This window comes from Callospermophilus lateralis, chromosome 14 (assembly GCF_048772815.1).
Source record: "Callospermophilus lateralis isolate mCalLat2 chromosome 14, mCalLat2.hap1, whole genome shotgun sequence".
NCBI lineage: Eukaryota > Metazoa > Chordata > Mammalia > Rodentia > Sciuridae > Callospermophilus > Callospermophilus lateralis.
Window position 1 is genome coordinate 49,369,350 of NC_135318.1, and position 15,017 is coordinate 49,384,366.

The 15,017-nt window shown below is 32.6% G+C and overlaps 1 protein-coding gene across 3 annotated transcripts in view; it reads right to left on the bottom strand.

Annotated features, from left to right (window-relative positions):
- Positions 1–15,017, bottom strand: part of Usp34 (ubiquitin specific peptidase 34) — a 224,002-nt gene that overhangs the window by 73,292 nt on the left and 135,693 nt on the right. For all 3 annotated transcript variants that reach the window (XM_076832908.2, XM_076832907.2, XM_076832909.2), the window contains 8 exons: positions 11,956–12,156; positions 8,042–8,124; positions 4,389–4,429; positions 4,127–4,251; positions 2,565–2,717; positions 1,677–1,781; positions 488–543; positions 284–404 (listed from right to left, as the gene is read on the bottom strand). In XM_076832908.2, the coding sequence (XP_076689023.2) occupies positions 284–404; positions 488–543; positions 1,677–1,781; positions 2,565–2,717; positions 4,127–4,251; positions 4,389–4,429; positions 8,042–8,124; positions 11,956–12,156 (885 nt within the window). The remainder of the gene's footprint in view (positions 1–283; positions 405–487; positions 544–1,676; positions 1,782–2,564; positions 2,718–4,126; positions 4,252–4,388; positions 4,430–8,041; positions 8,125–11,955; positions 12,157–15,017) is intronic.

Consider the following 15,017-nt stretch of genomic DNA (forward strand, 5'->3'; position numbering starts at 1 on the left):
AGCTACATCCCTAGTACTTTTTTAAAAAAATTATGATAGCAGGAGATCTCAAGTGTAAGATTATCTTTTTATATATGGTAATAGCAATTAAAATTAGCTTTTGCATTCTAAAAACAAACTCAACTTTTATATTTCTAGGGTTCAATTTACTCAATGTTCACTTTTTAAGCCAAAAACTAAGTTCTTTAAACCTGGATTTTAAAAAAATTTACATATCCAAAAATGATCAAAAACCAAGTGTTAATCAGATTTCAAACACACATTTGGATATTTTAATACACACCTGTCCTTCCCTTGAAAATTTAAAGGGTGGTTTGTGTTTAATAACACTTGTTGCAAGTCTTAGGAGTCCTGTAAGCCCATCATCTTCTATATTACCATCTTGATGATCAAGGATCTCCCTACTACAAAAAGAAAAAAATAAGCAAATCAAGATACTTTGCCTTTATCTGTTCTTAATAATTGTCAATGTCACATAAAATTTTACCTTCGAATACAGTCCGCCAAATGTCTTGCCAAAGCATCTAAGTCAAGGAGTGTTGTCTAAATACAAAAAGAAAAATCAAAGTTCAAATACAGATTCCAATGTTTAGTAGTACACACAGTACTAAAACAATGAAGAAAAAATCACATCTTTATAGTAAATAACTTGGTTATCCCAAATTTATTAATTATAAAATTTAGTGTTCCTCTCTTACACATGTCAACAAAATTATAGTTTTAAGTGCAGTATTAATAGTCTTACAAAAAAGAATCAAATGAATGTTTGGCAATAAATTATGATAGTCACAGTAACCTACTGAGATGATAATACTTTAGTTTGTTGTTTTAGTAACAACTTTACCAAGATGTCATTCATAGCCACTAAGGTTTGTTTTTGATACCACCTTTACACTAGGCTCTAACAATAAACTAAAGCCTATAGTTAATTTTAAAAAGCTTTAATTTTCACTATAACTGGGGAACAAAAAAATCATAACAGATTTTACCAAATAGAATTTAATTCAAGAGTATCTCAAAGAAACTAGATCTTTAGGAAGGAAAATAATTTGTGTAAGGATGATTAGATTTGTACTTTAGCTCAATGAGCAAATCAAGGATTTAAGAAATGATTTATCTGGTCTCAATATTTTAATTATCAATAAATAAAACTTGTTTAATATTAATTTTTATAATTATTTCTCATATGAAAAGTAGAAGAACTTAACATCCCAGTTATAAACATCCTCACATTTCTCATTTATTTTGAATTTAACAGATGCATTTTTAGTCTAACTAAATTTGTACAAAGGAGAAAAATCAAAAGTCTTCAGGTGGCAAATCAGCTTTTGAAAATTACTTGTTTGAATGGAAATATCATTTAAGTCTAGTAAAAGAAAATTAGTAGTTGAGCCAAAATTGTCAGTTTTGTTACCTTAAAATAACTTCAGTTTTAATTAAAATGTTATTTTATATATGCAAGACTCCAAATCTACGTGTTATTAAAGAAAGCTGAGTAAGAAGGTAATAGAACAGAAAGGTTCATATACAGAAGAAAAATATGACAGTACCAAATAGTTAACACTTATTATAATTAAAGTTGTCTTTCCTTAAGTACAAAGATTAACAAAATCATCCACATCCCTGTACATAATCCACATCTATTGACAACTTAATATATAATGTTCTGAACATACCTGACTAGCATCCTTTATATGTATGTTGTCAACTAGTTTGCATAACAACCAAAAATACTCTTTACATCCAGGTTTTAACATTGGTTCTTCCTCATAATCATCTATCTATTAAAACAAAATGTATTCTTTGTGAAAACATTTTAAAAATAGCTTAAATTATAATACATTTAAGAAACTACAGATTTCTGAAACAAATTAAATCCCAAAAGAAATTCAACAGTGTTAAAAATCTAAGAAAAAATGAGCTGTACGCTCCTACTTTCTATAAAATCAGAATAACTACAAGGCATGGTGGCACATGCTTGTAATCGCAGCATCTAGGAAGGTCAGAATAAACAGGTACCCTAAACAATATTACTAAGATCAAAACAGTTTAGAAAAATAGTCTCAAAGGACTTATACCTGGAAAAGACAAAATAATTTACATCCTACAATACCTATTTCTGAGATAATCAAAAATTTTATATTAGTGGGCTCTGGATTTATTAGGTTACAATAATAAATTGTTATACAAGGCTAGAACATACATTATGACAAGAAAGTAAACTAAAAATTCAGAACACCCTGGGGATAAAAAAAAAAAAAGTGTGAATGAATAAAGAAGAAAGCTACATTTGTGACAGAAATTTCTATCATTTAACTTATTAACACAAAGCTCAGAACCAAGAACAAATGTCAACCCATGAGAGAGCCCAAAGAGCTAAAATTAAAATGCAGACTCTCTTACTAGTTGTAACATGGAGACAATGTGTCAAAATGCTGTCATTTTAAGAATAATATTACTACCATCTTCTATGTAAAAACCACATAGGATGTAGTACAATAATAAACTTTGGGGAGAAGAAATTAAAGAAACAGAAATCTCCCCTGAATATAGTAAAATCTTACCCTGATAGGTTTGAGTGCTTGTGCATCAGGAAGAAATTTTAACAATGTTGAGGCAGCCAAGAGCAGAAAAGAACGATGGATTGAATCTCCTCCATCTAGGCCTGACAGAGATAACTTATACAAACCATTGCAAGATTCATGACGAACTGCAGTCTAAACAAAAAAGCCAGTTTCAGAGACAGTATAAGTTACTATTAAAAAACTAACGTTAATGTTAGCAGAAATAACTTAAATCTCTTCTTCAATAATATTTCAAATATAATATCCTGATCACATATACATGCATATAATTAACAGATGATCAAATACAAGTATCCAGTACTATAAAAATACATTTTTTTCTTAGAAATTCCTAACCATGCCCATAAGACCAGAAAACCAAATAAGAATAATGACAACAAATAGAAAAAGAGATTAAGGGCAGGATATTCATAACCCAGTCATTTACAAGGTAAATAAATAACAATACAACAGTTTCAGAACTAGAAACAATCTAGAAAAAAGAACATTAAATCAGAACATTTCCCAGATCCCAAGGGAATGGCCAAATGTCATAACAGATACCTAAGACAGAGCAAGAACAAGAATACACATGACTTTCAATCCACAGCTAACAGCAGTGGACAATGCTAACTAAAACAATATATAACTTGGGCTGAGGTGATAGAGCACATGCCTAGCATGTTTAAGGCATTGAGATTGATCCTTGGCACCACATATAAATAAATACATTAAATTATTTTATCTATCTACAACTAAAAATATATTTTAAAAAAAGAAGTACAACTCCTGTGTTTATTTAAAAAATGTAACTCTGTAGTTAACTTTATTAATAAAAATGTTTCTATAATTTCAATATGGAATGTTATGTCAGTGAATACTGAGAAAAAGATATTAAAAATTATTGCGGTCTCCTTGTCAACATAAGAAGAAAAATATATTTGGTTTATTGACTTTTAGTTTCTCCTACCTCTATTAAACAGAAAAAGCAAACAAGTTTTCTAAAACATGAATTACCAAATAAATGCTCAAATTCTTTCCTCTTAGAAAAGGCAATTAAAAAAAAAATCCAAAGCAAAGTAATCACTCAATAAACAAGTCTTTCAAAAAGGCAAATACAGCCAGGTGCAGTGGCACACACCTGTAATCACAGTGATTTGGAGGACTGAGGCAGGAGGACTGCAAGTTCAAAAAGCAGTTAGTGAGGCTGTAAGCAACTTAGCAAGACCCTGTCTTGAAACAAACATATAAAGGATTGGGGGTATAGCTCTGTGATAAAGTACCCCTGGTTTAATTCCCAGTATTCCAAAAAAAAAAAAAAAAGAAAAGAAAAAAATAATAATAATGGATACTACAAATATATAATATTCACATTTCTTAAATGTTAACTAAATGTAGTGCATTGTTTAAAACATTCTAGACCTTAAAGAATTAACTAGATAATATGATAGATATAGTTACACAATCACACATACTTGTTTCTAAAAGCTCTTTTTAATTGTCATTGCTAATAATTGGAAAACTTGTGCAAAGTATTAATCTCTAAATGTTACTGTAATTACCTCAGGAATAAGGAGGGTCAATTTCTTCAGCCAATCTTGTAAATGATCACTATCAGCAAGGCTGGATTTCACTAAAGAACAGCAATGAGCCCAACTAACCAAGAGCCACATTGAATAATGTGAAACTAAAAAAAAGGAAAAAATTATGACTACAAAGGTTTTTGATATAACAAAGATACATGTTTATTATTAAAGATAAAACAATCTTGCACCCATTATTACCATCTTTATTCATTACAAGTTAACTTTGTGGAACTCTTACCTTCATGCCTAGACCTGTGATCGGATTGGGCTTTCAAAACTCTGTAAAGTAAAAACATGTCACCACCACTAATTAAACTCAGCAATGAATTAAAAATGACTTATCATATGTCCTTTAAGGCTTACAACTCCTCCCAAATAGAATAAATTCTAAAAGAATTATGTATTTTAAAATAATCATTATTAAAAATATTGTTAATAAGTAAAGCTCATAGAAGCAGAGTCAAGTCAGGTGGGGAGATGCACATGTGTAATTCCAGCAACTCATAGAGTCTAAAACAGGAACCTAAGATTGAGGCTCAGCAACAAAAGTCTGTCTCAAAAAAAAAAAAAAAAAAAAAAAATGCCGGGAATGGACAGCGATTCAGGAGACTGAGGGCGATGGATCACAAGTTCAAAGCCTCAGCAACTTCCATGGCTCAAAAAGAATAACAAAAAAGGCTGTGATGCAGCTCAGTGGTTCAGTGCCCTGGGGTTCGTTCAATCCTTGATCCCCACCCCAGAAAAAAAGATTTAAAAAACTTTTTTAAAAATATGTGTATTATAAAGATATAAGCCATAATTATTTAAAGACTCAAAAAATTCATGTTGTGTTAAGATATCCTTCCCGCTGTATTTATATTGCCAATGTCTCTGAGGAACCATCAAAGGCAAATTACTAGAATATAGAGAAAACTGAATAAAGCAGGGCACAGTGGTGCACACCTGTAATCCCAGCAACTCAGACAGGAGAATCTCCGAGTTTGAGGTCAGCCTCATCAACTTGGGGAGACCCTAAGCAACTTGGGAAGATCCCATTTCAAAATAAAAAATAATAAAGACTAAAGGATATAACTGCTCCTGGGTTCAATCTCTGCTAACAACAACAACAAAAAAAAAAAAAAGGAAAGAAAAAAAACCTCTACTATTATTTTACCACTACTTTTTCTTATGATATTTTTAGTAATTTCAACGGAAAATTTATGGCCTCAATTTAAAAAGGTGAATACTGACTTTTTTTTATTTTAACAAAACCAGTAAATATGAACTATTTGCTTTAAACTATTTGCTATTTAAAAACAATCATTCCCCTCCAGTATTACCATCTCTCATAGTTTCAAAACTCAAAACTCACTCATCAATTTAAAGTAAGACATCAATATGTATCAATTACATTAATATGTCTTAATTGAAGAGTCAAATCTAACATTTAGTTTTAATCACACTGGTACCACACACAAACATACACTTTTTTTTTTTTATACTTTTATTTATTTATTTTTATGTGGTCCTGAGGATTGAATCCAGAGCTAGGTAAGCACTCTACCACTGAGCCATACCCCAGCTCCTATATGCACACATTTTTAAACCAAGAGCAGAAAACTCACCCCGCCCCCTTTTTTTAAACACAGCAACTCACTGTATTGCCAGGTTATCCTAGCACTTTGTTTCTCCAGTCTCAGGTCCCACATAGTTGGAATTAAAAGTGTGTGCCACCATGCATATCTGTACTTTTCAATTTTAATGCTCATATGGGTATTAAAATATTTTTGTTTATACAGGAAAAAAGTTCATTCTATCTGCCTTATGCGTGGACCTCTGAAAAGATCACAATGAAACAGAAACAGAACCTGAGAAACCACCAAGGATGAGGAGGGTTGGCAAATGAGATGGTGAAGATTATAATGAACTCTATAAGGTGGAACTAGTTGTGGGTTTTTGTTGTTGTTGTTGTTGTTGTTGTTTTGTACTTAGAATTTAACCCAGGGACACTTTACCACTGACTTACAACCCCAGTTTGTTTTATTCCTTACTTTGGGACAAAGTCTCATTAAACTAAACTGCTGAAGCTGGTCTTGAATATGCAATCCTCATGCCACCTGAGTTGCTGAGATTACAAGTGTGTGCCATAGCACTTGCCTGGTTAAAACCTTTTAAGGGTACTTACATTAGCTTTATAAATCATCCGAGTTCAATCATCAAGTTCAGCCCCACAAAACAACTCTCAAATACTCAAAATTAATTTTATACTGTCTAACATATTTATGTGACTAAATAACTAGCATACAGTTAGATCCCCATGTATTAATTAGCAATTGCTTTACTTGGATTTCTATATTAATATTTTCTACATTATTAAGAATCTCCAAAGTAGACCAAATAAATAGGATATCAATGTTTATATTTTCATACATATTTCCATCTCTGTCCTCTGTGAATCTAGGAGCAATGATATACCAGTAACAATGAATACATTAAGGATTCACATTTTTAAGGTTCCCTACTAACTGGCACTAGGACTTCTTTTTAAAATGGCTGACTTCAGGACTAAGACAGAGAAGCTACAAAATAAGCCTAGAAAGTATTGTACTGACATTAAAAAAACAAAAAAGAAACCCCTACCCCCACCCTAAACCATAAGGCTATGCCAAAGGTCACATGAACAAGCTCAGAGAGGCTTCCATAAGCCAACTCTGACACACTTTGAGCAAAGGGAATAATGACAGTAATGAACTATACATAATGAAGGTGGTAGGGGAGATGAATCCAAATTGATATTGACTATAAAGAGAGAAAGCTTTTTCCTCACAATAGAATGTCAATTAATAAACATGAAATTAACAAAAAAAATCAATAAAAGCTAAAACCAATGAATCAAAGTTTCACAAGAAGCAAGAAATTTGTAGTTTCAAATGTTTTCCCACAGACTGATTTTTAACAAAAGAAAAAAAGTCAAACATTACAGTAGAGTAACATAAGGAAACCAGATTAAGTGATCAGCATTACTATCATCAATAATGAGAAAAATATAAACATCAGGATGAACTGGGAAAGATACAATATTACTTAAAGGGTTTCTGTTATAAGTGTGTGATCATGAGAAATAATCAAGAAAACCCAGACTGAAAATGCTCTATTAAAAAAAATATCTGGGCCAGGCCTGGTATCTGTGATCCCAGCAGCTCCAGAGGTTAAGGCAGGAGGATCCAAGTTCAAAGCCAGCTTCAGCAATTTAGCGAGGCCCTTACAAGTTGGTAAGACTGTCTCAAAATTAAAAAAAGAAAAAAAAAAAAAAAAAAAACACAGGTGGAAGCTGGGTTCAAAACCTAGTACACCCCCCCACACACACACACAAAATAAAAGCCTGCATTCTTCATGAAAGAAAGGTTAAGAAAGTATCTGATTAAATGAAAAGGAAGAAATATGACAACTATGGGGCTGGGATTGTGGCTCAGAGGTAGAGAGCTCGCCTAGCACACATGAGGCACTGGGTTCGATCCTCAGCACCACATAAAAATAAAGATAAATGTCCACCTATAACTAAAAAATAAATATTAGAAAAAGAAAAAGAAATATGACAACTAAAACAGGGAAAATAGTTTCAATCTTAGGAGAAAAACAAAGTGTTTTTACATAAACTTAGTCATGATGTCTGCAACTTACTTTCAAAAAATTCAGAAAAATATGCAAACATAAACAGAAAGTATCTATTTATGAATAAATGATAACTGCTGGCAAAAACTAGACAACCTATGCCAATCTAGGTGAAAAGTATCACAGTTCATTAAAAAGCCCTAACAATTTTCCTTTACTTTTAAATTTTCTGAAATGGAAGTATAAACATTATATTCTTAATACAAATGCATACATATAAAACTTATGAAAAATGCGTACCTAGGTGCCAGATTGTCATATGTATAAGCAACAGACATGAGTCGCTGAATCAAACTGGTTCCTTGGACAAGAACAAGAAATACCTTCAAAACAAAAACATTTCAGATCAATTTTTAAATACGGTCAAACAAAAAACATATTCATAACTCAAGATTCCAAATTACTTCGATATTTATCTATAGCAATACAAAAAATATCCAGAAAATTATTTGAAACTACCATAAAAATATCAAATGTTAGAAAACCAGAATTTTGTAACCACACTTATGAGCAGTAACTACAAACGAACATATTGAAAATTTAGAAGTAGGAGGCAAAAATATTCTTTACATTTAATCCATAGATCTTCCAATATCACACAACAGGGTAAAAAGAAAAAAAATACTATATAGTTCAAACGTTAGTGGGTTTTGCAGCAATGACAGAGGACAGTTTAAGTAAAAATTAAAGTATTTTTTTTAAAGTTTATGTACAAGAAAATATATAGAGAAATTCAAGCAGTGCCAGATTCCTCAACCATCCTGAAGTAAATATTTTTAAAAAGCAATATAACATATTATGGATAGATTCAAAATCCTGAGGGTCAACATTTACTTAGTTAATTTTCAAAGCACATAATCCTGATAGTTAATTTCTAAGTTCTAGTTATTTACATGTTTATTGGGAAAAACTAATTCACTAATTTAACAAAGAAGTACTAAATCTTTTCTGCAGGTCAGAACTTATTCTGGGAACCGTTTTAGTTCAGTGGTGTACTCAACTGCAGAGAGCACTAAAACAACAGTAAATGCAATGTGCTAAATCAGCCAAAAGGAAAATAAAAATAGCTGTGGATGTGGCTTTGTGGTCAAGTACTCCTGGGTTCAAATCCCATCTCTGGGAAAACCAAGAAAGTTTCCACAACCAGACATAGTGGCACAATCCTATGATCTGTCAGGGATTTGAGAGGATGAGAAAGCAGGATCACAAGTACAAAGCCAAATCAAAAACGGCTGGGACATAGTCTGAGGTTTTCTGATTTTTGTCCCCCCATCCAACCCATTCCCCAGTACTAGGGATTGAATCCATGGGTGCTCTACATCCCCAGTTCTTTTTATATTTTAATGTTGAGACAGGGTTTTGCTAAATACCCAGGCTGGCCTTGAAATTTCCATCCTCCTGTCTCAGCCTCCCTAGTCACTGGCATCACAGGTGTGCACCACCATAACTGGCTTAGTCTGAGATGTGAAAGCAACTTTCTAAAAGGACAGTAAGGAAACCATTTGGAAGTATGGCAGTACATTGTTAAATGAATTAAGTGTTCTTCCTTACTACCTATGGTACATCAAAATTAGATGAGTTACATTTATACACCATGGAGTATTACGCAGCACTAAAAAATGACAAAATCATGGAATTTACAGGGAAATGGATGGCACTAGAGCAGATTATGCTTAGTGAAGCTAGCCAATCCCTAAAAAACAAATACCAAATGTCTTCTTTGATATAATGAGAGCAACTAAGATCAGAGCAGGGAGGAAGAGCAGGAAGAAAAGATTAACATTAAACAGAGACATGAGGTGGGAGGGAAAGGGAGAGAAAAGGGAAATTGCATGGAAATGGAGGGAGACCCTCAATGTTATACAAAATTACATATAAGAGGTTGTGAGGGGAAGGGGAAAATAAACAAGGAGGGAAATGAATTACAGTAGATGGGGTAGAGAGAGAAGATGGGAGGGGAGGAGAGGGGAGGGGAGGGGAGGGGAGGGGAGGGAGGATAGTAGAGGATAGGAAAGGTAGCAGAATACAACAGTTACTAATAGGGCATTATGTAAAAATGTGGATGTGTAACCGATGTGATTCTGCAATCTGTATTTGGGGTAAAAATGGGAGTTCATAATCCACTTGAATCTAATATATGAAATGTGATATGTCAAGAGCTTTGTAATATTTTGAACAACCAATAAAAAAAAATTAGATGAGTTAGTCTTCAGAATTAATACAAGAAAGAAATTTTACCTCTAAAGAGTTTTTATATACATACTAAGCTATAATTATTTTAGCAAATAAGTTAATACAAAGAATACATATTATGCATCTTTTCTAAACTATAAAAAGAATACTGGTATATGTATAGGAAAAAACCTCTGTAAAGCAATATATAAAGATATTAATGATAATCACTTCACTTAGAAAAGGTTCAGTTGAATATTCTGATTGATTTCAAGCAAGCACCCAGATGCATATATTTTAAAAACAAAGCAATGAAAAACCCCATCCATGTGTACATATTAATCTAGAGTTACATACATTTATATTATTCAAATCTCAAAGGGAAATTACAAAAACAGATCAACAAACATTGCAATTAAGTGAGGAGCTGGGCGCAGTGGCACATGCCTATAATTCCAGTGACTCCGGAGGCTGAGGCAGGAGAATTGCAAATTTGAGACCAACCTCAGTAATTTAGTGAGAGCCTGTCTAAAAAATAAAAAGAGCTGTGAATGTGGCTTTGTGGTCAAGTATCCCTGTGTTCAAATCCCTGGTACCCAAAAGAGGAAATTAAGTGAGTTGATTGTTGGAAAGGATCATAATCAATTTAAACATTTATATTATAATCTGAAAAGTTTGTCCTTGGAAAACACATTGCCGAAAATTATAACAATGAAAAGTTACTATTAAGTAATAGTTCCAACATACAACACTGTGAGATGTATTAGTTTACATTGCACTTCCAATGTTTAATTTTATTTGATATAAATGATCTATAATACTGGCAGAGATCACTTTTCCTATTTAATCCCTAATATTGCAAAAGAGAAATATGCTCCATGTTTCCATTTATACCAGTAGTTTCCAAATCTTATGTTCACCAAAATATTCATCTATCTGTAACAATTCATTACTCTTATGTTTCTTAGAAAGGTAGGAAGTGAGCTACTAATATCAAAAGGGACCGAATGAGAAAGATATTACTGAAAACTAATCTTAAATTCTCCCCACTTCCCAGTTCATTAATAGAGATGCTGGAAGTGTGAAAATCTGATTAGATGAGCAGTATCAACAGTCAAAAAGAACTGCTATATATGCTGATTATTAAACTATTTTCTCTCTACTTAAAATTCACCTCTAATATACCTTCTCTACAATAGTAACATATTTACATAATTTAATTTACAGTCCTAGGGGTAGTACATCAGAACCCAAACTCTTCCTTTGTCACTTGGCTTCCTTTCAGGTTCTGCCAACCCAGGAAACTAGACAGAATGCTTCCTTTTTTTCGCCCCCCTCCTGTCAGCATTGTTCCAAAAGTATTTTATCTAGAAGAGGCAGCTGATTTTAGGCTACAGATTTTTTAGGCACTCCTATAATCAGCTTTAATTCAGTTTCCTCTGAGAATCCAGCTACTGCTGAGACCCCCACTCTCTTAGAGGCTAAAACCCCAGTTAAACGTGATCCTTTCTATAAGCTTCTAATTCTTTCATAACCCGAACACATTTTATCTCAATTTTTAGGGATGGTGAATGGGTTCCTCACCACTCCCTTTTTTCTTTTCACACTCCAACATGGACCTATAAAATCATCTTCTGCTTTTAAATTTCTAATGCCAAAATACCTAATATGGTTTCTGTTTTCCTGAATGGAGCCTGATATACTTGGTATGTAAATTACTGAATATAATAATGTTCAAATAATGAATACAACTCTACAGATAGATAACATTAAGACAGCACATCATGCTTTCATTTTGGAAAATGAACTGAAAAGAATTATTACTTCATCATCACTACCACTTTAAAACCATGGTATCACCTTAGCTAACATTTCTTAGCTGAATGTGTATTTCTTTGCTTTGTGAAAAACAAAAACACACATGGTCCCTCAGAACGTGTTAGATTTAAAACTACAGTTTACTGTTAAGTTCTCTACTTTACCTCTGTCAATCGTGGTATATGAAGGCCCTTGGCATGATCACCAGCAGCCTTCCTTGATTTACCAGGCCACGTTCTTTTCCGATGGCTTTCTGCTATACCAGACCAGGCAAAGACATCATGATAAGCTAAATCCAAATCAGAGGTATCTACTGCAAACTGGCATATTAACTTCAGCAAACAAGCAAGGCAATCTAGCTGCCACTGTGGATGAGAAAAAAAAAAAAAAGTTATTCCCCTATTGTCATTAATATAACATGGTCAGAATAAAATTTTGAAATTTTTAAAAGATCAGGGAATAAAAATAAGTATAGCTAGTACTTAATGTACAATCTTGCTGCTCAAATATTATGGTAACAATCTAATCATACAAAAATGAAAACAAGGGCTGGGGTATAACTCAGTTGGTAGAGTGCTTGCCTCTCATGCACCAGGCCCTGGGTTCAATCCCCAGCACGCGCGCTCGCGCGCATATACACACACACACACACACACACTCTCACACACACACACACACACACAAAATTGGGGTCTGGGGCTGTGGCTCAGTGGTAGAGTGCTTACCTAGCATGTGTGAGGCACTGGGTTCAATCCCCAGCACCACAGAAAAATAAAAAATAAATAAACAACAACAACAAAAGAAACAAAGAAAAAGAAAATATACACAGAGTATATTTAAAGAAGTGGAAATGACACATTCATTTCTTTCATGAAATTATCATAAAAATATATAAAATAGGCACCTACAGGACTTTTGGGAAGATACACATCATAGAATGTAATACAATTTTAAAAAAGATTTTTAAATACAAAGATATAATTTACTTATCAATATTTTGAGACAAAATATTTTGCACTTTCCCATAAGAGACATATATTCTTAATATTTTGAAACCAAAAAAAAAATTCTCAATAACTCAAGAAAACAATTCAAATGAAAATCTTGTACTTTCTATAGTTTAAAAAAAAAGCCAGGCACAGTGGCAAATGCCTGTAATCGCAGTGACTTGGGAGGTTAAAGCAGAAGGATTGCTAGTTTGAGGTCAACCTCAGTAACTTGGCAAGGCCCTAAACTACTCAGCCAGACCCTGTTTTAGTAGGGGTTGGCAGGTGGATGAATGTAGCTCAATGGTAAAGCATCACAGTACTAAATAAATACATAAATAAAATGAAGTATCTCTTTAGTGAAATATTAAGAATTTGGTATGAAAAATAAAATTTACATATGAGTTCAAGATCTTAACTCAAGTTTCTTTTAAAAAATTAAAATATCACTTTATACAAGATGAGAGCTTCAGACCTTACACTAAAAAAATCTTTAGCCTCCTGTTCTCCTGATTCCAATACTCTTATATCCATATTTCAGTAAACAGCATTCTTCCCTCAATAACAGTACTAAATTTGGAGACAGGTATCAAGATAACTGAGAGAAGGAAAAAAAGTCTTTTCAACAAATGATACTAGAAAAATTGCATTATCATATGGAAAAAAACCAGACACATCAACCTTACTTTATATATGCACACAAAGGCTCAAAATGCATCGTAAAGCAAAATAATTAAATAAACTATAAGACAGGAGAAACATCTTTGGGACCTTTTACACTTAATGGAAATTTTGTTAAAAATAAATACTTTTCTCCTAAAAGAACATTGTCAATACAAGGAAAGAGCAAGTCATAGACTGTAAACATTCCCCACACATACATCTGAGAAAAGACTGGTCCAAACTGGTAAAACAGGTAGGCTGTGGTGGGGGATGCACATGTAAAAGCTCTATATTGAGGCAAAATAAACAAACCAAAACCACAAAAGAACAAATAATTCACTAAAAAAGACAGACACATAATCAATAAGCACTGGCAAAGATTATTAATAATAATCAGAAGAGGATAAACCACCATGAAATGATACCATATATTCAGAAGCAGAAGAATGACTTAAGAAATATTTTTTCTTTTTCTGGCAGTGTTGAGAGATCAAACCCAGGGCCTCTTGAATGCTCTACCACTGGGCTACACCACACCATCTTAGAGTAAAGATGTGAAACAAATAAAATTCTCATATTCTAAATGATATAAATGCTTTGGAAAGAGTTTGGCAGCTTCCTGTGAAGTATATTATAGTTACTACCAGTAATTTCAGTTACCAGTAAATTACTCAGTAATTTCATATCTGGCATTTACCAAAAACAAAAACATATAAAACAAAGACTTATACACAAATGTTTATAACAGTTTTATTAATAGTAGCCCCAAACTGGAAACAACTCAATGTCCATTAACAGATGAATAACACCTTTTTTATATTTATACAAAAAATGTATTACTCAGCAATAAAATACTAAGACTACCAATATACATTCAATCTCAAAATACATGTTAAGGAAAAAAAATAGTATATATAATATTGTTCCAATCATATGAAATTCTATAAAATTAAAACCTAATTTAGAGTAACACAAAGCAAATTAATCGTTGCCCAGTGCTGGTTGGTTGGGAGAGGAGGAGAAATTTATTCCAAAGAGCAGGATGAAACTTCTGAAAAAATAAAAATGTTTTTTATCTTGTTTTGCTGGAATGACACAAGGGCAGACTTTTTTCAAAAATGGAGCTCTATCTTAAGAGGAATGCATTATTTAGTGCATGAAAAGTATACTGTAACCTCATATTTCTTATAATTCATTTAAAATAAACCAACAACCTAAACGTGAGAGCTGTAACTAGTAAACTCAGAAGAAAGCAGTTATCAATTTTTGTGATCTCAGATTAGCTAGTGCTTTCTTGCAATACCAAAAGCACAAGGAAAGGGAAAAAAAAAGATATTTACTTCATTAAAATTAGAAACTTTTGTATATCACAGGGCAAGAGAAGAGGAAAAAAATAATCTATTTACTGGCATAAAATATATGTAAATCAAATCTGATAAAGAATTAGTATCCAATCTAATAAACTCTTACAAATCAGTAATAAAAATAACCCAATTAAAAACCACCAGTGACTGGATATGGTGGAGCACACCTATAATCCCAGCAGCTTGGAGGCTAAAACAGGAAAATCTCATATT